General features: G+C 44.9%; 1 protein-coding gene across 1 annotated transcript in view; it reads right to left on the bottom strand.

Moving 5' to 3' along the window:
• Positions 1 to 3,060: 3,060 nt before the first annotated feature.
• ALK (ALK receptor tyrosine kinase) overlaps positions 3,061 to 24,991 on the bottom strand; it is a gene marked incomplete at both ends in the record, with an annotated part of 306,152 nt that continues 284,221 nt past the window's right edge. The window contains 13 exons of the mRNA XM_082277250.1: positions 3,061 to 3,765; positions 5,076 to 5,166; positions 5,744 to 5,878; positions 7,065 to 7,166; positions 8,824 to 8,916; positions 9,987 to 10,084; positions 15,666 to 15,795; positions 16,693 to 16,757; positions 17,677 to 17,767; positions 19,952 to 20,138; positions 21,855 to 21,953; positions 23,148 to 23,300; positions 23,981 to 24,079. Of these exons, the coding sequence (XP_082133376.1) occupies positions 3,061 to 3,765; positions 5,076 to 5,166; positions 5,744 to 5,878; positions 7,065 to 7,166; positions 8,824 to 8,916; positions 9,987 to 10,084; positions 15,666 to 15,795; positions 16,693 to 16,757; positions 17,677 to 17,767; positions 19,952 to 20,138; positions 21,855 to 21,953; positions 23,148 to 23,300; positions 23,981 to 24,079 (2,048 nt within the window). The remainder of the gene's footprint in view (positions 3,766 to 5,075; positions 5,167 to 5,743; positions 5,879 to 7,064; positions 7,167 to 8,823; positions 8,917 to 9,986; positions 10,085 to 15,665; positions 15,796 to 16,692; positions 16,758 to 17,676; positions 17,768 to 19,951; positions 20,139 to 21,854; positions 21,954 to 23,147; positions 23,301 to 23,980; positions 24,080 to 24,991) is intronic.

Below are 24,991 nucleotides of genomic sequence, written 5' to 3'. Positions count from 1 at the left end.
CCAGACACAGAAATTATAAGTTTCTGGTTCATGACTGGACAGAATGCTCATGGCAACTGCAGCCTGCACACAAGTAACAGAGCACCCTTTGGTCCAAGCAATTAATGGTAGTCTTCATTTCCTTAGAAAGAGGACAGGTAAATGCTCCAGCCCTTGTTTCTGAGAAGATTTGACTAGCAGCAGTATTTACAGAACAATTTTTGCAACTTGGGGTACTGTGCTTGGACAGCACATAGGGGTACCAAACTAAATGCTTGCTGTGGAAGAACTCTGAGATGGTGTAGTTTTAACATTAAAAATAAGCCCAAAATGTATTTCTGAATTCCAAGAGTTAAGAGGGAGAGATTAAACAAAACCAAAACAATATGAACAAACCCCAAAACCCAACCAACCAAAAAATCCAAACCACTAAAGAACCCACAGCAAAGCATTTTGCACTGGAGACACAAGAGGGAAGCTTACTTAAAAGCAATTGCCAGTGCTGAACAGTATTTGTCTCAATGCACTGTACTCAGCAGACTGGAGAATTTCAGCAGTAATTCACCATTTCCCCTGATCAGAATTATCTCGATATATTCCATAGGTAAGAAGCAGGAATGTGTTAGCTCCTTCATTTTTTTACAACTCCCATTCTGTAAGAGTATTTTAGTAGAAATTCTGTGATAAAATAATTGCATGGCACAAGCCCAGAGCAGTAACCACACTCTCACCATGGCAGGGAGAGCCTGCCTTTCACACCTACAGACTTAAAATCATCCCTTGCTGCTCGTGCTTTTTAAGTTTCTTTAGAAATGCCACCTTTAACATCATAACCTGGCAGCTTATCTGCATTTGTGCAGCATTGAAGCTGCTGCCCCAGATCCAAGAATTAATTTCAGCTAGTCAAAGATCATTAACTTAGCAACTTTTTGTTCTTGTGCATTCTTTTGAAAACACTCATCAGTAAACAGGTCAGCTTCTGCCCTCAGTAACTTTGTAAGGCAGCAAAAACTCAGTGTGCTCCTTTGCAAAGAAAAGCTGAAGAAAACAATGAGGAGCTTCAGCTCTTCTGAAAATGAGAAAGCTGGAATACTTAAATGAAAATTGCTATTATATGTGAATAATGTACTAGTGTAATAAATTGTTCAGATAGTGCTTGCCTCCTGAATTAATCAGCTTTCTTGAGAAACTACCCCACTGAGTTTACTGAGCTAGAGAGAGAGAGACTGGTGTGACACTAACACAGTCCTAAGCTAGACAGAATTCCTCCCCAGTGGCTATTTCACAGCAAGAGCTGCGAGCCTAATAACCTTGGAGATGACAGATACCCTCTTAGCTCAACCTAAAGAAGCCTGTAAGTGTAACCCTTGTTATCTCCCCTAACCCATGGAGCAGCAGTGGGATGGATCTCTAGCAGATGAACATGAAATTCAGAGCAGCCCCTGACCCAGCTTCCCCACACACGAGCACAGCCTGTTACCCAGCCTCCACATCTGCTTTTGGCTTTGGTCTAAAAAAAGGATTTAATTCTGTGTATCAGAGACACCAAAAAGGCAGATTAGGAGAGCACACTACTGCTCCCCTTCAGTGTGTTTTTTACAAGGGGCGTGCCCTCCAATTTCAATCTGCACATCCCAAAGTTTATGAGTATGCATACAGGGATTCTGGTCTGCTCCCTTATCAAGACTGGAAGCTTACCTCAGCGTTTGGATCCAGGGCCAGACTCAGGGTCACTTCACTGAAACAAAGAGTCTCAGACTGAAGAACACCTTCCCACTCCTTTGCTGATGCTCCACTACTCCCATTTCTATGGAAATAAGCACCCCTTTTTGGATAGCGTTCATGCTAAAAACAGCTCCTCCCAACCCTAAGCTGAAGTTACTAATGCACATCTTTACACATGAATTATTTCCTACATCTATGTTTTGACAATACACTTAACTGGAATATTTTTCATGCACGGGGTGTACAAAGTGAGTCAATGGAGTGTTTGTCCTTAAACCACTATCATACATGTATTTTGCTGAAGGAACAGGGGCTCTAAACCCTTCAAATACAGACAGTATCTGGCTTCCAGATGGTGGCACGACGTAGTCTTCTGCCTTTATGATGTTGTTCGTACAGGGTATGTCAAAGGCTATTTCAAACCTTCAAGGTATGCAGGTGGCTGTCCATTTTCAGGGCATGGTGAATGTCTCTCTCATGACCATGGTCCTTTAAAGCTTCACCTTGATTCCACTTGGCACTCACAAGTTCCTGATGAAGGGCATTCCTACTTTTGTAGGACACAAGGAATTTTAAAGGGCTTTACTTGGTTCTGGTGCTTAAGCATAGGTAAACAAAAATAAACCAAAGAAAACCCCAGCCAAAGAATGCCTGCCCCCTGAATGCCTCATAGCATCTACACCCATCCTCTGCTTCCTCTCCTCTCCCCTTCAAGTGATGCAGTGTGACCAGGGTCTTTCCATTGCCCTGCCAGCACCCCTATAACACTGTGCATTTAAGGACCTTCGAAGACTGGACTGTAGCTGGAACAAGACTTGAGAATGTGCCATCGCATCACCATCCAGCGCTGTCGTATTTTCTTTCGGTTTGGATAGAGGATGCTCTTCCCAAACCCACTACAAGCTCTGCCAGCAGCAGGAGACCTCCAAGTCTTCCACAGCAACGACAAATTTGGCACGGAAAAGCCCAGACATGAAACACTCATGGCAGTGAGCCGCGGCTTGACACGGAAGCAGAGGACGCACAACCGGGAAAAGCTCACAGGAGGGGCATGACGACAACCATGCGGATGAGTTGATGCAACAGCAGCTGGGCCTTGCAGTTAACAACAGTTCCCTGCATCCTCCCTCCCCCTTGTTTCTTTGACTCTGCAGGGGCTCCGGTGGTTTGAAGCCTCTCAGGTTAGTAGAAGTTACAGTAGAAGTTACAGCGTCAAGGGTGGCACTTTTGGAGCAAGTTTGCACAAAATAGGAGGTGATGCTGTCGGATCCCTTGCTCGTGGTGTGTTGGGTATCAGGACATCTCTTCAAGGCTCAGGGGCCACAGGGGGAAAAGTCAAGAGAGGGTCGAGGGCTCTCAGGGCCCCTGCTGGGTTATGTGGCTCTTGTTTCTAAGGATGGGGTCCTTGTAACTGCTAGCGCAAGGTGGTGTGGAGTTTTCCAAGGGTAAGCCCTGTTGTTGGTATCCATAGTTGACATTCCCACAGGGGAAGTGGCGGAGCCTAAAGAGAGGCACTTCTTTAACACTTGCAGTTAGGGAAGATGGCTCTAAGAGCAGGGAGGAGCCTGGCAGCCTGCCAGTCACAATGTTGGGCCCCACAGTACAGTTTCCTTCCTGTCCCAAATTCTCCCGCTCGGGCCTCTCCTTCTCCAGCAGAGAATTGTTTTTGCTGGCCTGCTTCTCTGAAAACCAGGAACCATAGGTTGGATTCCACAGGTTGGTGGGCTTGTTTCTGGAGCCCCGGCTTTTGTGCAGCTCGGAAGGGGGATTGGACTGGGCGTAGGCCATGTTGATGTGTCCCCCCCCTGTGGCTGACTGCACCTTCCTCGGCCCTGACTGTTCCAAGGCTCCCACTTTCCCTAGAGATTTTCCAGCAGTGATGGCTGACGGCAGTGGTGGTGGAGATGGCAGGGTTTGCTTATCATCCTTTCTGTCTTGGTGTGTTGAGACCAAGAGAGGAGGAATTCCTTCTGGATCGTCGGGGCGCATCGCCACCTTCTCCTCCTCCTCAGCTGATGGGCCGTATTCTACTGGCAAGGCGGTGTTGATGACATCGGGATCCTGCCGGAGGAACAACAGGAGTTTCTCAAAGTCTGCAGCCATCACACATTGAAGGACACATCTAGCAGCTGTCATGCTATGATCTCAACACATCCCACCACCCAGAGGCCACATTCCATGAGGAAGGGATGCAGACAAAGTGCAGTTATGTGTGAGATGCAAAGGGATATCCTTAAAATCCAGCTCTTTAAGAAAAAGTACCCCTTAAACTCACCATAGAAAAGCAGAGGCACAAAACCAATGAAAAGCATTTTTTATGTCCAGTGAAATTTCCTGTGGGAATGGGTTTTGGAATCTATATCATCTCAGAGTTCATAACACTCTCAGATAATATTGAGAAAATCAAAAGTATTGCCATGAAAGTATTGCCTCCACACAACAAGGGAGGAATGGGAAAGCAGAGAGAAGACAATACTGGCAGACCCCTTGAAGCCTGAATCCATAGGGACTGCGGTTCTGAGCTACTTAAGCAGTTTTGAAAATCAAACTGCGAGAAAATGCAGTGATCCTGGCAACCTTTACTTATTGCTATATGCCATGGCAAGCTACAGATAGCAGAATAAAATGCCTCCCTATCCCAGGATCCAAACACACGTAAAAAAATACTTCAAGCTTCCCAAACAACAAGGGAAAGCAAACTGACTGAGGTGGACCACAGTGAGGTTATACAAGGAGTCTGCACTGATGCAGGCAGGAGAACAATTTCCAAACTGCTCTACTCCTCACAAGCTAAACTGGTGGTAAAAAATAAGTACATCAGATTTTGGCCTGGAAAGCCAGCCACATCTTTTCCCTGTTGCTCAGTCTAAGCATCACCACTCCTTTAGCCTGGCCTTCTCCACCTGCCTTCTCCAGTGCTGTCAGATTCAAAAAACTGCCAACAGCTGCTGAAACCACCTGCAAAGGGTGCTCTGAGCTGGGACCATTTCTGTTCAGTGCTGAGTGTGCCTTAAGGGTAAACACTGGGATGGAGTGGCTGGGATGAGGCACATGAAAGCAGTGCAGGTCTGTCTTTGCTCTTTTGCTTGTTGGAATCTGTGCCTTTATAAGCAGAAGCAGAGCTACAGGTGTGCTCTTTGTAAAGCTGTGTAAGCCTGTGTTAGCCTGTGCCTTTCAGCAGCGAAAAACAAGAGGGATCAGGCACCTGAGGTAAATACCCCAGCCAAGGGCCCAGGCTGTCATCAGTCTCCCTGGACTGCTGACTGCAGCACAGCAGTGCTGCCTCTTCATCTCATGCCCTGGCTTGTCCACACAGCTCCTCAAGAAGAACCCTCTCCACCCCTCTCACCTGAGGTGAATGACACAGATACCTGAGTGCAGTACTCAATCCTCTCCAGGATTATGGCAAAGTTGGGCCGGTCCTCAGGCTGGTGCTGCCAACACTGGGTCATAATGCGGTAGCTGGAAGGGCATAACAGGAGGTGTTCATGAACAGCAGATCCCGTGGGATGTGACAACTACTCATGGCAGCTTAGGAATCATAAACATTCATTCCCACTCTTGCTTCTAACAAATGAGAGTTCTCTGCCTTCCCTCGAGCTGGACAACTGATGCAGTGCTAACCACTGAAATGTGACTACCAGTGGGGTGAAATCCACAGCCTTTCAGAGAAATAACTCATCCACCTGAAATCCCTTGGATTACTACTAAAGGTAGGCAGGGCTACAGATAAAGGAGCCTGGTTTTCCCTACCTGTGAACAGTCTGATGCATTGAAGTTTCACAGCTAACCTAAGACACAGAAATACTGTGTCATCTTTGACCAAACAAGCAGTGGCCAGGACTTCTCAAATAGGCCCTGAATTATTTTTCAAAACAACAGAAAAAACAAATATTACAGAAATCACTGGCACTAAAGTTTAATAAGGCAAATTAACCATGATTAGGTTAATCTTAAAAGTCATTAACTTTTGACTAGAGAAAAAGCATTTGAAACGGAAACTTAGTTGCATGAATATATTAAAGTTAAAGTCTCATACACAGGGCCAGGGCAGTTTTTAGGTGGATCCATCCTTCCTCCATTGGTGACAAACTCCAGAACCTCCTGGTTGCTTTTGCTGGGGTAGGGCATGTATCCCAAAGAGAATATCTCCCACAGCAATACGCCAAAGGACCTGAGTACAGAAGGAAAGGAAAATAAAGTGAGGGATACTGGAATGACCATCACCAGTGGGCAATGCCTTTAGGTTCAGTACCATCAGCACTGCTCTTTGTAACCTTTGATCAGGCAGCTGGTGGAAATCCTGCTGTAGGATTCAGACATAAATAAGCTGCACACTCGTAACAATGAACTTTAAAACCATTAACAGATACCAGTAGCTGACTGTTAAGTGAGTGAAGCCTATCATGTAGGTGGTAAATATGGTTGTTTTGCCCTTGTACTCAGCACTGCTCAGCTAGAGGTAACAAAAGTGAAAGTCAGGTTATCCTTTTCTGAGAACACTGACCACTGACAGGACTTATGGCAAACTTTTCCTCTGGAATAGCTATCTTGCATGAAGTAACATGCTAGTGAACCCCCACTGACGCTCTGAGGCCCACAGGCCCCACCTGTCACTCAGCATACAATAAAAATACTCCCTAGCAAACACAGCTCTGGGCCTGGGTGCTGTGGCCTGCAAAGCCCTGGGGACAGTGGCTGGGACAGGACCCCCTCCAAAGCATTCGCCTGGTCAGTGGCTTGGAAACCACAACCTCATTGGTTAAAACTGTAGAGAGAGATGTGCAGCAGTGGGAAACTCCTCTGCTTGGTGCTGAGACAGGCAGAGCTCAGCTGTACGAGTGTGGACCTCACCCCTCTGCTGGGGCTTGCTCACGAGCTGTGTCCTGGCCACCACCCCCTTCCCCTCCACACATGCCCTGAGCTCTTGCCTCCTGCTCACCTGATTTTCCTCCCCACCTCTGGCCACTCAGGAGCTCCCAGTGCTGCTGTAGGCCAGGAGAAAGGCAAAGCCCACCATGTACGACACCCTTCTCCCTGACTGGCAGGATGGATCCTGCCTGCAGCCTCCCGTGCTGCTTTCCTCAGTGTGGGACCAATGCTTTCCTCCCTGGAGCAGCACCTGCATCTGCTTTGGTCTCCTTTCCCTGCCTGCTCACTTGCCCTGCAGCACCCACCTCTGCACAAGTCTGACCTTTCTGTTCCCTCATCTCCTCTACCACCACTGGCTCTGAAAGACCCAGCTTGTCTTTTGAGTATGTGAGAAGTGAAAGAGAACGTGTGTTTTTTACAAAATATTCACAGTTTACAAAAGGGGTTACAACACAGACAGACTGGACAGAGGAGGAAAGGAAGCTCACCATGTGTCTGTTTTTGATGTAAATATCCCTTCCATGAAAGCCTCAGGAGGCATCCATTTGACAGGCAACATTGCACACCCACCCTTACGATAGTAGCTGGCTCTGCAAAGAACAAACAAAACAAAAGATTCAGCCAAGAATTCAGAAAATGCCATTAATATGGGATTTTTATAATCACAAATATTGAAATTATGAGCCACAGGAGAGACTAATTTAGGTGGAACAATCTAAGTGCTGAAATGGCCTGTTTCTTCTCATAAAAGTAGTGGAAAGGAGCAAACCATGGAAGTGCTGCTTAATCTACATCACTTCAGGCTTGATCTGGTGAACTAGTTATCCTGCTAGGGAATTACTAACACAGTAACTGCTGCTGGCAGAGCCTTCTCCTGCCCTTTTCAACCACAGCAAGATCTCCTCACCTCATCTCACACATGGTCATCTTGAGCAGCCCCACCAAAAATAAACCAAACCTATCCCATATATACCCAGTCTAAAGCACTGCGAGTAAAATCCAAACCCCTTTGTAATAACAAGGAGCTTGTTGAGGAGGATGCCATTAGAGCTGGGAGAGTAGCACAAAAATGTTCCTGAGACAGGAATTACAACAGCCCTTTAGAGTCACTGTCATTTAAAATAAAACCTGCAAGCCCCAAATCCTGTTCTGGCAGTTGCAGGAGGCTGCTCATGCAAGCTGGTACCACTGATCATTACCACACAGCCTGAGCATCCAAAGGATACTCCTGGACAAAGAAACAAGTGCCGACTTCAAAGGCACCTTTGAAAGCTCAGCACTAAAGTGTTCATCTTGGCAGCTGGTTCTGCTGATTGTGTGAGGGTGACAGATGCTCCTTTGTCCCAGCAGAGCCCCATCTGACAGTGGGGCAGCATGGGGGCTCTTTGTGGAGGAAAAAAACCCAAGCAGCTCTGACACACTTGGGTTTTTGAAGATAGCACTCTGTTTGCATCACCTCAGGCTGTGATACTGTCAGATCTCAAGCTAAGCAGAGCCAAGCCCAGCTTAGTGATTGCACAGGAGAATCCCCAAGCAGGAAAAAAAGAAGGCAAGGCACTGGAATAAGCAGTGCGGGTGACTGAGCACAAGGCATTCCTTCTTCCGAGTCAGGGCAAATCAATTCCTCAGCACAGCAGGATATGGAGCTGCACTTCTAGAGGTGCTCTATGGAAGATGAGACATCAAACTGCAGCCCTGACTGCTTATGGTCATTAAAGATTTTCTGGCACTTCTTGCAAGAGCAGAGGTAGTTAACCCCATGCCCTGGCTGAATTCTAGTTTGGGTGATTACATTTTCCTGACCTTCTTCTTCACCTTCCTCCTTTAGCTGCAGTAAATTGAGGAGATTTACTGATGATACCAAACCAAAGGTGCAGGGGTAGCATCAAGGAGAGAGATTAAACTCAGAAACATTTGGGATCACAAAACAAAAGGGCACATTAATGCCATTCAGTGTGGAGAACAAAAAGAAAGGAAACTGAGGACAGAGTCTAAGAGGGAAGAAAAGCACCTTCCATGACCATTAGACTTTGCTGCCCAGGAGAAAGCTGTCAGGAGTGGGAAAAGTCTCCAGAACAGTTCAAGGCAAACACCAGAAAGGCACCAGCTGGGATTCACCAGGGTGGAATCTCTCCTCTCTCACCTCACTAGGGTTACACAGAGCAGCACAAGAGCCTGCATAAACACTGCTCCTCCCTCATTTCAGTGACCTTCCACTTGCAGGTACCCTGGGCTTGGCTCTGCTACCTGTATATATCCCGGGCCATTCCAAAGTCTCCAATCTTAGCCACTCTCCCAGGCCCTCGACAGGTAAGGAGGCAGTTCCTCGCAGCAATATCCCTAAAAAGAAAGGGAAGAAAAGAAACAGAAAGAGAAGAAACACTTAATCATTTGACAGTTTTGTGAGTCAAAAAGAAAACAAAAAATAGTACCTACTTTCCTGAGCTGCAGAGAACCTAGAACAGCTAGAAAAGTCAGTGTTTATGGATAACTGCAATGTCCCCAATTCCAGTCTATCCCCACAGCAGGAACAGTTTTGTTCTTTAACATTTTCGCTTTAAACTTCACATCTTCCAGTTGAAAGTGTGGGCTTCCCGTGAGCCTCCCTTCACCCCAGGAGCTATTTTTATGTCTGTAAGGAGTGCAAGAAGTGAAGCTGATTTCAGCAATGTACTAATCCCAACATCAAGCTGTCTGGGGAATGATCCATTCATCTGTTCCTACTGTGCTTGTTCAAGTGTTGTCAAAAGGCTGTTGTACTGTCAGAGACAGGTAGAACAATGTGCAGGTGTTGTTCTGAACACTGAAGCTGTGGGCCTGAACCTGTGTATGCAGGTAAAGCTCCAAGCTCCACCTCTGCTGGGCTGGAGTAAACATTGAGGTCTGAATAACACAGTGGCACACACAGTGGGTGTCTCTCAGAACTGTGAACTGCCACCTCTCTACTCATCTCTACTCATAAGGCAGGATTTTAGATGCTTGCCAAACACCCTGTTTTGCAGGAGCAATGGTCACCAGATGTTGCCCTTCTGGCTGTGCTTGTACAGGTGTTCTTTGAGGGGGAAAAGGAAAGCCTTCCAAAATGAGTAGACAGGCACTAAATAAAATTCATGACGGGAAGAGCTTTAAAGACTTCTGTCACAAGACTGTGTCCATTTGTAGAGTAGCCAAATAGGCTGCACAAGTGCAGGCCCTGAGACAGGGCTCAGGATCTTTGGCAAAACTACAGACCTGTGCCAGCCTGATTTATAGCAGCTCCTCTCTTTATTGCTTCTCTGATTCGGATTTTGTCTACCCTTGTTTAAGGGTATGCAGCCACTAGAGTGCAGCAGGACATAAACATACGGAGCAGGGCAGTAGGAGCCCGTGCTGGCCTCTCTGCAAGTCCTGCCCAGGCTGTGCTCACCTACCTGTGAATGAAGTGGTTCTCCTCCAGGTACTGACACCCACAAGCAATGTCACGGGCCACATGGAGCAAGTCCAGCATGGAAAGGGAGGAAGGCTGATTCTACCAAAAGAGAAGGGACATGGGTTAAAAGCAGGAACATGGTGTGAGTCGTCGCTGATACAGCGCTGGGAGCTCTCTGGCAAGTGACGTACCTCTGATGTCAATACACAAAGGGGTTAGGAGAACACACAAGAGAGAGGTCATATCCATGAACTATGGAAAGGATGTGCAGACACAATGTCATACAGATCCCAGGAGACAGAATCGGAATAGACAGAATCAGCTGGATCTGACTTTCCAGCTCCATTGGGATGCTCCTGTAAGAATTTCCCCCAGTTCTCATGGCAGATTCTTCTGAATTTTCAGCACGATTTTTGAGATCTGTAGCCTGAACTGTTCTTCACTGAGTTTCTTTGTATTATTGCCAGCTTCTCTCTAAAGTCACCTTGAACCACGAGAATGACATTTTGTATAATGGCATGAGTCACATTTGCTCTTTCCCTCCTCCACATCTGTGTAGGTTTTATCTTGCCCCTTTGAGCACTGACACAGTTTTGTGTAGCCAATGGCTATGGAAGACTAAGGCTGCCAACTCCTTGTTCCTGCCCCTCTGATGAAGTCCACAGCCCTTGCCAGGAGGAGCCAGATGCTTTAGTGGAAAGGGCAGGATTCGCACCAGTGCTTCTCAGCCCCTGAAGCCAAACCATCAGCTGCTGCCCTGAGGTGTGAATCAGTGATGCCTGTGGCGAGATTCAGTGATCCTTGTGGCCAGTCCTGGGGGCAGGAGGAAAGTGCTGCTGCCAGAGGAGTGATGAGAAACAACTGGGTGGCAGTGAGTGTTCATGCCACAACAACCATGTGATAGCTAAGTGTTTATCAGCCTTTGTTATTGGACCAAACAAGCGTATCACACTCCTTCGCTCTCTCTTATGACACCAACCATGCTGCCCAGTCCCCAAAAGACACACCTGCCCTTGGGGCTCTCACACCAGTGCACAGACCAGCGTAGCTTCTCCAGTGACGGGGACTGCTGGATCTCCAACCCGTCTGTTGTAATGAAGTGTCTCCAGATGGATGCAATGCTGTGCTGGCCATCCCACCTGATCTAAACCACTGCACACTGGGACTGGAAATAAGTCTCTGCTCTGCAGCAGCCAGTAGTTAAACAGTGGTCATTGAGTGGTAAAACTCAAGAAAGAAAATCTTTATGTCCTCTGAAGATGTTAGGAAAAAACCTGGCCTCAATACTTGACTAGTGAAATAATTGAAAAATGCTGCATTTCTGTGTGAACAGAGACTGTTTTGTTCAGTGCAGGGCCATAAACCAAAATGTGATCGATATTTTATTATTTACACAGAGTAGTTCATTGCCTATGTATACTTAACTGATTCTTTAAAACACTGGACTGCATCTCCTCTTAAACTTCCTCTTTACAGAATAACTATTTTCTGCAAACATAAAGCTGTTCTTTCCCAGCCATTTTGTGGGGAAGAGAGAATAATCTTTTACCTCTGTGAGTTAAAGTGACTCACTAGCTACACAAGATGGCTACAGTAAGAAAGAATGCACATGTCTTCTTTTTCCCTTGCAGGGCATAACCAAGGGGAAATTAATATCTCAATCTACCCATTCCTTGCTCTTCTGAGCAAGGGTCAGAAACCTGAAGTGAAAACTGAGTAAAAAGCCCAATTCTTTACTCTACAATCGATTTCAGACTCAAGCTATACTGCAAAGCAGTCAGTAGGCTGAAGCCACAAGCTGATTTGAACTGCGTGGGTTTTTTCCCTTTTCCCCCCCTTTTTTTTTTTTTTGCTTTCCTTTCCCTCCTTGGATGAATTCCTTCCACCTTTTATTTGGCTAAATACAATCCTAAAACAGATGTGACTGCCCAGCCAAGGACAATTTAGCCATGTAATTTGTTTGAAAAATGGAGGTTTGGGATTCATTTTGCAAGGGGGCAGCCTTGAGACACACCAAAGGATTCGCTCTACAGCTTTTGCTCCCCAGATGAATGGATGATGCCAGCTGCAATGTTCCGCTGCTCGGGGCAGTGGGCATGCTGGAAGCACTGGTGTGACACCTCCCAGGTAAGGCTGAATCTTGCTAAAGGTGAATGAAATTCTGTGTATTGTTCAGTGTAATCACTGCTCTGTGCAACAGGCTGCACAGCACAAAGGAGGGGAATCATTTATCCATATACAATTTCTCTCCCAGAGCTGTGCTTTGATTGCTGCGCTGTGTGTGAGAAAGATCAGCACTGAACCTCCCAGAATGGACAATTCTGCAATGCTCACACTGAGCAAAGGCTCCAATTCCAGGCACCTCTGAATCTACCAGGTTGCCACTCTGCAGATCAGGGGGAAGAGGTAATCCTATAATAGATGTGAAACTCTATTAGAAATGGAAGAGAGAAATCCTTCAGGGCTGTAAACCATGGACTCATGGGGAATTATGAATCTGAACCTTATGGTGTGGACCTAGCTGGCATAAATCAACATATTTCACAAGAATCACTGGTATTGTATCAGTGATGTTGGACAGAGATATGATCATTCTTGCTTAGAGTCCAGAAAAATCATTACATGTTGGCTGAACTGAAACTGCATTGTTTACATGAAGAACACAGATGAACACCATGTGACAGTGCTGGCAGCATCTCCATCTCATTAAGTTGGATCCCGTGTTCTGATACCTCCTGCAGTTGCTTTAGTTTTCCAATTCATGTCCCTTTCAATGCCTTAAGTCCCCCCTTTGCTTTATTCACTTTCTCCTTCACCATTCCCTCTGCTCCCTTTCCTGATTTTCAGTGGCTAAGTGCATGGCAGCATGCTGCATATGTCTTGCTCCAAGTCACACAGGTTGTAGCTGGCCAGTGGCAACCAGTGGTCTCTCTAGCATGGTGCTTTCTTTTTCTGTAAGCCTCAGAATCAGTGCCAAGTTAATGTCTTTTATGCCTCTATTAAGTCTATCCAAACTAGCAAATGAATTTGTTGTCACTGGCAAGGCAGTGCAAAGACCAACTGGGGGATGAAGGTAGAGACTGAACATGTAAATCTCTTTTTGTAATTAGGCTGAGAGCAAAAGTAGGTGGGAAAGACAAGGTAGTAAAAGATATTAGCTGGAAAAGACAAAAGTGGAAAGAAAACAAGGGGAAAAGCAGTAATTCATGTGGTGCTTAGTGCAGAATAAGCAATGCACCTCTGCTACCCAGTCTGTCAGATAGGGCTTGTGTGTTCAATTAATTCCTTTTGGAAACAAAGTTCATCAAAACCTCTTTACTCTGCACTGTCCCTTGTCTTTCCCTTCCTTTAATGGGCCTGAAAAGCTAGACATCCTGCCTGCTATGCCTACCTTCCGCCTGTCTTCCTTGAGTGAGCAATAGGAGGAACAAAGCAGCTCAGGGTTCATTAAGAGCAGTGCAAAGATACATCCAGTAGCACTGAGCCACAGGCCTTATGTACAGAGACTATGTCACACCTCAAGTGTATGCAGAGGGTAAATCCACTTCCAGGGCCAGATCCCATACTTCACAGAGCACAGTGCCCTGCACAGGTCTCATCTCTCATCAGTCATAGCCTCCTTGCCTCATAGTTTGTAAGCCAGCAGTCAAAACCACACCAGAGGCTGATTTCTCAGCACTCACAGGTGCCATTGGCTCCTCAGAAGCTGCCCCAGCAGCCAGATAATGAATTACCCTGTCATTCTTGCCAGGCAGACACCACATGGGATGGTTGCAGAAGCAGGGCAAGGCAAGAGGAGAGAAGGTATTAGAATGGAGCAAAACTGTGTGGATCTGTGTCTGCACAGAGTCAGGCTGTCCACGTTCATCTAGCTGTTAAAGAGGGAATGGAAACTGCTTTTCTAATCAGTTCCAGCTTGCAACTACCCATCTGCATTTGAAGCTCAGCTTTCCCAGAGTGTGAAAGACATGGGACTGAGCAAACAACACTCATCAATCCAAGGTCCGCTTCACTCCTGGGAGCAAGTTAAATGCAGAAACCAGGGAAAATCTTCAAGCTGATGGGAAAAGGCCTTGTGCATGGTAGTTGTTATGGTCAGTCTCAGATAACCTCAAACAGGTCAGGAAAGACAAGGAAAGAAGAGGAATGGGGGGAACCACTGTGAAAGCAGAAAGAGAAATACGAAGGAAGCAATGGACTGAACCATCAGCCTCTTCTGACATCAGCTTTCACAGGGGCTGCACAGAGCTACTGCTGACAAGAACAGAAGTCCTGGCAAGGAAGAACTCATGACTGGGGTAGGGCCAAATAGAAAAAAACCCCTCAGATCAGCAGGCTCCCATGACTGCATCCTGTCAAGATTAAGGGCTTTTCATCTACAGAAGCGGCTGGCTCATTTTACTGTAGGTAGGTAAAAGTTCCTGCTGTGCAGGACTAGTGTTCTTAGTAGTTCCTCACAAGATCTGTAGATCACTGAGCTGGCTCCTCTAATTTAAGGAGCCAAACCCCATCCCGTTTCATGGTCCCCTTCACACATCTAGCACAGCTTGGCCTGGCAGTTTTCAACAAAGCACTGACCTGGCAGCGTATCTTGCCTGTGCCATTTTATGCTGCACTGGGTGAGAGTGGAGCCCATGTTGCAAAATACAAACTTCCCCATTCACCTACCACCAAGTTTGGCCCATTTGTATGAGCATCTCTAGGTGCTTCAGAAAAACAACCTGTATTTATAAAGTCTGCTTGCTCAGATTTCAGACTTTCCTTTCTGGGTGTTTAACCTCGTTATCCAGGAAGGAGCCACTTTATTGCAACCTATTCAAGACTGCAGTGCTTCTGAGTCTCACAGACCATTTTATATACCTGAAAACCACACTGCATGGAGAAAATAAAAAGATGATCTGTTTCCAGATGCCTCAAGGAAGAATCTTATTGATATATGTTAGAGTGAATTTGTGTCTCCCTTGTGCTGATAAAATGCAGCATTTTGTCCTCTGTCGAATTTAGAGACAGAGTATGAAGCTGGGCCCTGGTCTTAAAATGCAGCAATATCTGTGTGACTTTCTGACCCGGGGACTCAGAGAAACTTTATTCTTCTGAAATACTGAATTCTCTCTAGAAGTCATTATTTATTTCTTCCACTTTTCTAGCTGACTACCTTTTCCTATTGATGCTGATTTCAGTGGGGAAAATCTTTAAAACTCTGGACTAAAGATATTTGCTATTAAGTTGACAGCTCCAGGCCAGATTCTCTCCTTGCCTATGTCAAATTTGAACTGACAGATATCCACAGAAATGCATCTGATCAGCAGTTTAAATAATGGATTTATTTTTTTAATATTACTAGCTCAACACTTCCTCCCAGCCTGCCCCCAGCTGGTGAGAGGAAGGTAAGAGTTGAGTTTAACTTCTACTTTTTAGACTTTGATTTTGGTCTTCCTTTGGGTAGTATTTTCAATGTTATCTAGCAAAGTCTGAGGATAAGGCAGCTCTGCATAGCCCCAGCAGCATCTGTTCCCTCTCCTCCTGGCTTCTGCCTCCACAGTGGTCTCAGAGCAACTGAAATTTTGTGACCATCTAAAATGCTGGGAAATAGCATCTGCGTAGATCAGCTCTTTCACAGCTGAGTGTTTGCCTTGTGGCAGCAGCTCTCTGAATAAAATACAATTTACTCTTTCCTTACCGGTCTAGGCCGTGTCTCCCTCAGGAAGGATTTCAGGTCTCCCCCAGCCATGAGCTCCAGCAGGATGAAGCGGGGCAGGGCCTGCAAGCTCACCCCGATGCACCGCACGATGTTCTGGTGGTTGAACTTGCTGTGGAGACAGGGACACTCAGTTGTGGAGTAACTTGGACTCAAAAAGCACAATAGCAGGAAAGAGTCAAACTTTTTTGCTGCAGGGAGTGTTTTGGTTGTGGGTTTGGTGTTTTTTGGTTATTTTTGCCCCCTCCCCCCTCCCCCCCCCCCCGAAAGTAACAAATCTCAAAGGTGGGGCAAGTGGATAAAGCTAAGGTACTACCCCTGCATTCTGTGTCTCTCTGCACAGTGCAGGGACTGACAGAGGTGGGGAAGCGGTGGCTTTTGGCTGCTTTTCCTCTCCCTGGTTTCTGCATTCCTTTTGGGCTACAGCAAGACTTGTAGGGGGCAGGAAGCAGAACATGTCTGATAACAGAGAGAAGTCTGCTCTTAATTTCCCCCATCAAAGAGGCAGAAGTTGGGCTAGGGCAGTGTTGTAACATACTGACATGGGAATCTGCTTGTAGGGTATGTTTCTCGAGGTCTCTAATCCTTCCTTATTTCTCCACCCCTCCAAAGTGATAGGAAAGTAGTTCCATGGATTCTGGGATTCAGACACTGACACATGACATGACAGCAGCATAAAGTCAATGCCATCAGCTGGCTTTGGCTAGTTAAACCCAAATTCCTAAGGTATGTTCTCATCGCTAAGAGAAATCAAAAAATCCTATTATCAATCCTAAAATCTGGGCTTTAAATTTTTAAACTTTGTGTAATGAAAACCAGTGTGGATCCTTTTGAAAATTTAGCCTTTAATCATTTGGTGCCTGTTCAAAGGATGGTAATCCCTATTCTCTCTGTACTAAATCTACTGTATAGATGTGCTGTGAGGACACCACCTATGAAGAACTTTTTTTCTTTATTTTGTTGGGCTTTGCAAGCCTACACAAATGGTGTCTGTGTTATTCATACACACCTAATAATGAGAGCTTCCATGAGGAAGTCGAGCTCATCTTGCTCTGAACACACTTCTGGCAATGTCTGCAAAAGGAAGAACAGGTTGACAAGGAGAAGATACTACATCTTACAGATGTAGAACACCTGGCACTAACACAGTCTGCAGCAATCCTTCTTTCTCTAAAAGAAACCTCACTCTAAGATAACCATTAGGGCATTGCTAAACTAGACTGTGAAGCCTGTTGAAAGGTAAATATGAGAACACCCAGCCCATCAACGCCACTGTCATCCTCCTCCCAGCAAAGGAAATAGCCTAGAGTGCACAGGGAAGGGTTCAATATATGGGACTCTGCTATATAGAAGATGAGGAATGAGATCACAGTTCCTGAGTTCTCTGCAGTTCAATGCTCCTACCTTCCAGCAAGACTGGGATCTACAACCAGCAGCAGGACTCTGCTGCTATGTAACCTCTAGGAGAAAACAAGCCAGCTAGGCTGCTGAAGGCCTGGAGAACTCTACCAGGGTCTCTTAGCATTTAGCTTCACATCCAATGCATATCCATCCTGTAAGGGAGTGGTGATATCCCTGGAGAAGCAGCCATCTCCTACTTGCAGGGTCTTTGATGCATGTGCCAGCAGCTTTTGGCCCAGTGAAGACTTGTGGCCTCTGACTCACAAGGCTTTGGACAGATTACCAACCAGGTGTAGCATAGGGAGGATGGACAGAGGATGGATTTAGTTATCATTCCTGCACTCTAGCTCCATGAGAAATCTTTGCCTATTTACTATTTACAGACCTCTTTTAGTAGTCTCACATGCCCATATACTACAAGCTGTACCATTGCTGTGATGGATTGAAGTGTTGTAAGAGAGCAGCAACATTTCTAGCCACGTCCTTCAGTACTTTTAGCAATGCTTCATTCATCTTCATTGTTATAATGCATTGGGGCTCTCGGGTGAAAGGTGCATGAAACCATCATGATAACTCATATACTGTCACTTACTTTCACAGCCACCTGCAAGGGAGTGGGGTCGCTGGGGATCCCTGTCACCTGACCTTCATATACCTCACCAAAGGCTCCGTGGCCCAAACCCCTGGACAGACCAGAGAAGACAAGAAGGTTTTACTACAGAGAACACACATTATAACACTGTGGACACAGCTCACAGAACGGGCTCACAATTTTCATGGCAGTGTAACAGGGAGAACTGGATATTGACAATATGCAGGGGACCAGACCTTGGTGAGATCTTTCACAGACCTACTTGTATTTAACTGGAAGAGAAAGCAATCCATGGAAGTGAACAGTCCCCACTGAATTTGAGCTGCTGGCATTGCAGCATGTAACAGAGAGCACTCATCTTTGGCCTTGGTATCAGTGCTCAGTGGTGGGTGCTCCAAAACAGATCAATAAAGACAGGACTTAAGTCTTGGTGTTTACACACCCAAAATACATTAACAGTTCCCATGATATTTCTGCATCACCATTAAACAAAACATTGAGCAAGAAACTAGGAGGCACAATGATTCTCAAAAGACCTGAATTCTAAACCAAATAACTTTTCCTGATTTATTGTGTGATTCTGGGCAAGTACCTTAGCCAGTAAATGGCGATGACAGTGCTTTGTAAAGCACTCAGCTCTAGGAATTTGTGCTGAGAATTGTTTCTGGCAGTGATCATATTATGAAACTTACAGTTTTATTTTGAATAAGATTACAAGAAAAAGAGAAAGGAATAAGAGTAGTCATACAATAGCTCATGTCCCATGTCCTTGTGCTACAAGTTTTACATCCCTGTCTATTCCTCACTCTCTTAATGTTAAGACAATTGGTACAACAACAGCTATTTCACATCAGTGGCCTGTCATAATGACACAGTGAAATATGGCAGAGGATGAGGCTGCACCCTGAGTCCCTCTTAACCCTGCATGGGCTGCACACTGGGCAGTAGTATTTTGAGCCTCTAAGAGGCATTCCTGCATCTCAGTCTGGGTAAAAGGCTCCCAGTAAAGCTCTTGGCTACAACATGCACTCTCCTGTTAAAGCCAGGTCTGGGCTGAGAGCTGCACTGATTCTGTTCTCTGCTGTATCAGTGGACTGCTTTTGCATGGGCTGTTGCCCTCCTGTCCGTATGAACAAGGAAAAACAATCTCCTCTGCTGTTGCATAAGCTCTGTCTGTAGTTTTGCCAGGATAGAGACCAGTCTGGGCAGTGAAACCACACTGAGGGCTCATGTTGCCTGTGACTCAACCACTTTGTGTAATAACATTTTGTAGGTATCAGCCTGAGACACCATTCTTGTCTCTGCCTGACCAACCTATTACAAACTGAGGGGATAAACCAGATCTCCACAGCTCATAACTCACCCTCCTTCCAAAAAGTCCACTTTCCCTTCCCTTGCCAATTCCCAGCTATATCCTCTGCTATCTGCTTGCCACAGAAAATCCTTTCAAAGTCCAAGTGACAAAGGAAGCAGCAGCACAGGGTACACTGGAAACTTCCAGGTGCAGTCCAGCAAGATGTGCTGGTAAGGGGGAATAAGATAAGAGACAGCAAAACATTGCAGACTGCATAGGCTGCTCTGAGCATCATCTTTTTCAGCAGCTTAAGCTTCCCAGTTTTCCAAGGACTCCTGCTTCCACTTGTTTTTTGTTTTTTGTGTACCACTGCATGGTACCAAGGTACTGTCACATTCACAACTACCTTGCAGTAGAGCAAAGAGTGTAAGAACTCTGAATTTTCAAGTTTTTCTTAGGAGACACTTTTGAGCTTTCCAGCAGTTCTCATCTAGATGTGATTATCCTGCTGGCTTTATATTCCTGTCCTTTTAGTACTGTCTGGCATTTTCAAACCCATTGCTTTCCTTGCTATTGCACTTAAGGATGTCATCATCTTTACCAAAGATCCCATCAAAGATTTAAAAGAGCCTCCTACAAGCCTCAGCCATCCCAGAATTTCATCAGCTCATAGCAATGGGGCATTCACTGCATAGCCTGTAAAAGATGTATCTGAATTACTGGTGATGACTATTCAGTTCTCCTCACAATCCCAGGGGATGAACAGTGCACCTGGAGAAGGTCAAGGTGAATGCCAAAGTCTAGTCCTCTCCACACGAGCCTAACTACTGCAGCTTTATATTTTATGAAAAGGGGTATGAGCCTAAAAGTGTGCAAGAATTTGCATGTGCCTGCACAAAGCTGTGTGTTCACACCCCTCTGGGAGAGCCAGGATATGTGGGTGTACAGTGTGAAGGACGGGGAAGGCAAAGATGAATTTACCGGATGAGGGAGATGTTTTTTCGAGGCACCTCTTTAAGGTCACTAATGGAAGTGGTCTTTCCTGCAAAGCAGTAGTTGGGATTGTAGTCTGTCATGATGGTGGAGGTACGCAGCTTGCTCAGTTTGTATTCTGGGCTCTGCAGCTCCATCTGCATGGCCTGCAGCTCCTGGTGCTTGCGGCGGTACACTAAACACGGAGAACACAGTTAACCACACACAGAGACTGATTTGGGACAGCACTTCTCACTGGGATTTGCTGTGGTGTGCCCAGACTTCAGGGAATCAAACCAGCCAGTGACACTGGCATATTTCTCTACGTCAAATAATTACAGATAGAAAATGGGATCTGAAGACATCCAGGAACCTTTGATTTACACATCTTATGAAGAAACAGGCTTGCTCATGGACTGTCTGGAAAAAGTAAATGAATTTCACTTGGAGAGACTCAGAGTTCACAGTTCTGATATTTAGTTCTGCTCTATTTAATTTAACCTGACCTTCCAAATACAAGTCCAGTTTGAAACTTGAGGGAGCTGGGGTATAGCCAACTTTTCTAAATCACACAGAAGTGACTAACGTCTGAAATTAATTATTGTATCATATCGTTCAAAATTGATAGCCTAAACTGTTTCCTCAGAATAACATGATGTATGCAGAAAATAGCTAATTTTTCAAAACTTTCTCTGTTTCTAAACAACAAATAGGACTACATTTGAAGTCAGTTTATGCTAGTGCTATATTCCTTGCATCACTTCACTGATACTTCTGCAATGTCATTAAAAACCACACCTTGAAAGAAGACATCCTGAGGATATCCTTGAAATAGTAACTGATATTGCAGGATTTTTTCCAAAAGAAGATGACAATCATGAGCAGGTTAAATCACTATTGATTTCTGTGGGAGCTGGATTGAGCCCAAAGACTGTGACGGTAATAGGTATTGCATCTTCTCCAGCAGACGTTGCTCAGGGGAAAAATTTAAGGGGTAAACATGCACTCGCAAAGGCAGATGGATGTAATGACCTGTTCACAAACCCTTCCTGTCCTCCATTTTCCTCCTCATTGCCTTTGCTTTGATCTTTTAAGTCGTTGCCCTTTCCTGAGATGGAAATGATTGGCTCGTTGGATGGAAAGAGGATTACTCTTCCACTCCTGAGAAGTATTTAGCCATTGTAAAAAGGTACTGTCAGGACAGAAATCATAGACGTAGGGCCATGTGTGTGCAACTGATAACTCCTGAAATTCTTAAAACTGAAACAGCTGTGCAAATCTAATTTCCTGCTCTAGGTACATCCCTCTCCTCCCCCAGACCATACCCAGTGTGGACAAAGAAAGGTGGCAAAGCTGTGGTTTGAATCCCTGACTGCTTTTCATTGATTCAAATCTATTCTGGTTGCACCAAATGCAGGTGAGCAGATTGTTTGAAATAAGAACATGAAAAGGTGAAAAATACCTTTTAGAATTTCAAATGAAAATTCCAAGAATACTGACATCCTACTAAGTAGCAGTTTGTGAAAGAGGAACCTATGTGAGAGTTTAGGCTTAAATGTCATACATTAAGAGGTAAAAATTGTATGTAGGCATACAAATAAAGAAGCTTTTAGGCATTAAACAGCACCAGATCTCACAAAACCAGAAGCAGCTGTGTTCTGGCAGCTTCGTAGTACAACACAAACAATAAATAAATGTCTCTTTTGTAATGCAGTCAGTAACTGAAGCCTCCTCGAACTGGTCATTGTGGTTAGAAACAACTGTAGAAAGTGGAAGTTAAGATGTGTGTGGGAAGGTGTCATTAAATACAGCACTAGCTGAAAACCTGAATCCTTTTGCCTCTCAGGGCCCAATTATCCGTGGCTCGGATCCAGCTCTCCTATGAAAATATCTTTTGCAGAGAAACACTCACCTATCATGATTCCTGAAAAAGCCAAAATTAAAGCAGCCACCAATGCTGAAGTCACTATGGACAAGACCAAGGAGAAAGGGAGACGAACCACGGGCTCAGCTGTAACAGAAAGGAGAAGAAGGAATTGTATGTTTGAAATGATCTTCCAGGAGCCGCTTTTTTTGCAGTCAAATTTTTTTCTGCTCTTCCTTCCATTTACTCATCTGCTGCTCCTATAGTGTAGGAGCAACCTCAGGCATGACCAGTTCTCAGGATCTATGACTTCTCATACCTCATTGTTTCACTTTCCTCAATTAATATCAAGCCATTAAAACAGATGGTTCACTATCAATGAATTAACATGTGAACTCCTTGGGTGTGAAAACAAGACCATAAAAACCACGGGCAGGAGGTTGGGGAGGTGGAAAGAACATTACGTTGTCAGGGTTAAAGTGCTGCTATCAATGCCAAATCACAGCAAAAGCAGGAGGACTGCAATATATCATCTAAATGCATATAATCCGGGCAGAAAAACCTGATAACAGTGTAGTGGAGCTGCATCCTCATGTGGGATCATGCTATTAAGGTTTACTTCACCTTGACAAAATGACCATGCTTTTTACCCATCTTACAAGCAGGAATGGTAAAAACACAACAATTTTCCCATGCCAGTGATAAAGCTGAAAGCAGGATCCCAAACCCCTGGAGTGACCTGCTCTGGCTGCTACACAAGAATATGAAGCAAACCTAGTAATGGAGCTCTGAGCACCTGGTTTTGAAAGAAAGGCAAGTACAGGCACTGTATTTAGTTTTTTTCAGAGAAATCTTGCACAGAATTTCTCACAGTTTCTGAACTTTTACCTTAAATGTCCAAATCCATAGGAATCATATTTTCCTTCACCTTGCACAAATTTTTTTTTTTTTTGTTGTTGTTGTTCTTTAGAGAACTGGGCTGGCATTTAAGTTTAGCTGGAAAATTCCTTCAGTGAGCAAATGTTCAGGATTTCAGAGACGACCATGAGCACCAGCACAAGCAGGCACAAAATTTGACTCTGCTCAGATCTGCCCAGTATGCCAAACATATGCTGTAGAGCGAAGTAGCACTGCTGCTCAGTGCCCCAGTCTTCAGAACTGATGTGGCTAAATCCTGGCAAAAGAACTCTGCAGCATACACCAGCAGGAAAGAAGGTTCAACTGAAGCCAGGTTTGAGAAAGATTAGATGGCACTTTCAGGATGCCTTACAGTCCAGACTACAGCCTTTGGCCATGCATTTTCTGTCCCACATGTCAGCAGTACCCCACACACCTACTTACCTGTGCAAGACACACCATCCTCAGCCAACTCTGTGCCTGGCTCACAAAAGCAAATGACTTTTTGAGTTTCAAGATCAACATGGCACTCGTCCATCTCACAGTGACTGCAGTTAAGGTGCAGCCTAATTTCCACCTCTCCGTGTCCCTCTGTCACTAGGGAGTGGATGAAGAAGCTGAGTTAATTACTGTAAGACCATTCTTATAATTTCTTTGGGCTCACCCTTTTCTTTCCTGGCCTTTACTCCCTCCAAGATCAAACACTACAATGTCTTCAAAACTTTCTGGCTGAATCTACCAGGCCAGAGTGCATCTGTATTTGAAAATACTTCTGGCTATTCTAAAGCAAGCAGGTTTTTTAACAAGTAGATTTTTTTGTTGTTTTCTGAACACACTGCAAACATATTAAAGACACTGACTTCTGGGAAAACACAGGTTGGAGTGGCAATATTTATCACTGCCATGCACTGCTGTGCAGCGCCTGGATATTTTACCAAGGGACGCTCTAAGGAACTTGCTTGTTAGTGAATAGTCAGGTGTTGTGTCTGTTTTTTTCTTTAAGTATCTGAGCTGTGAGGTTCTGTTATCACTTTCCATGTTCAAAACTATTCTGTAGGCTGGTGGACTGTACTGTTGGGAGTGTTTCCTAATAGCCTGGATGTTCTCTCTCCCTATTTTTTTTCCTGCTACCTCTGTATATTCTCCACTGTACTTTATACACTATCTTTCTGCCTCCTCATGTTCACGACACTGAGTTGTACCCAAATGGTTATAAATTGTCCTACTATTTTAAAAGGAAAAAAGCCCCCTAGAAGACATCTGACCAGTATGAATACCTTTAAGTGCTGGAGTGTATAAAGTACCAATTGGATTAATAAAGGACACACCATCCTCCCCATCCATCTCTGGGTCATTGTCCACAGCAGCATTGCCACCTATGTCAAACCAGAAGTTACCTTAACAGACTGAGGCTCACTGACAATGTAACACAGATAAACATGGCAACATGCATGAATTCAGCATATTTAGGGAGGCATCCAAATGAAAAAAGAGAAAAGTTAAAGCATTTAATATATTGGGAATATTAAGCAAGTTGTGGCATGAACCACTGGACTTCATCTCTAGAATTTCAATTTAATGACAGAATCTTGTGACAATCCATTTATTAGCTCTATTTAGGTAGACTGTTGCAAACTAAGGCACAAACTTCATCTTTAACCATTTGGATGCTGCGAAACATACAAGCCCTTCTTAAAATTTGTGTAGCTAAGAGACTGGAAAGCACCAGTACTCAAGGGCTAAATTAATACCCTTGCTGATCAAGGTATGTACTGTGTCAGCAGAGGGAATGAAAAACCTCATATCCTTCCTCTCCTTTGCACCCTAAAAGCAGGGTGGTCCACCAGGAGTGGGGACTGAAGGAATTTATGAGTTGCTCATTTGTGCTTGAGCATATAGAATACACCAGAAGCAAAGTATGGGCAATACATAAAGAATATCAGAAACAAATTATGGGCCATACATTTTGTACTTCAAGCATGCAACAATTCCCCCACCCCACCCAAAAATAGCTTTTTCCCTTTAATTGTCTTCAGTGAAATTAAAAAAAGGTCATGTGAGTCATTCTGTTGGAAAAAGAAGCGTTACACAGTAACATTGGTACAAAACATGCACTTAATCATTTAAACTCATTACTTCCTCTCAAGATTTCTCATCTACCATATACCTAATTTAAGCTGTGGAGAACCAGGGGTTAAAGAGTCCACCACAGCACAGATGGCTGCAGAAACTATGTGGCCCAGGAGACTATGGGTTAGTCGAGATCTTGAATCTGGCCCACACCATTT

The sequence above is a fragment of the Coloeus monedula genome, assembly GCF_965178545.1.
Source record: "Coloeus monedula genome assembly, chromosome: 2".
Lineage (NCBI taxonomy): Eukaryota > Metazoa > Chordata > Aves > Passeriformes > Corvidae > Coloeus > Coloeus monedula.
Note: the sequence above shows the minus strand (reverse complement) of the source record. Positions and strands in the feature narration are given on the sequence as shown.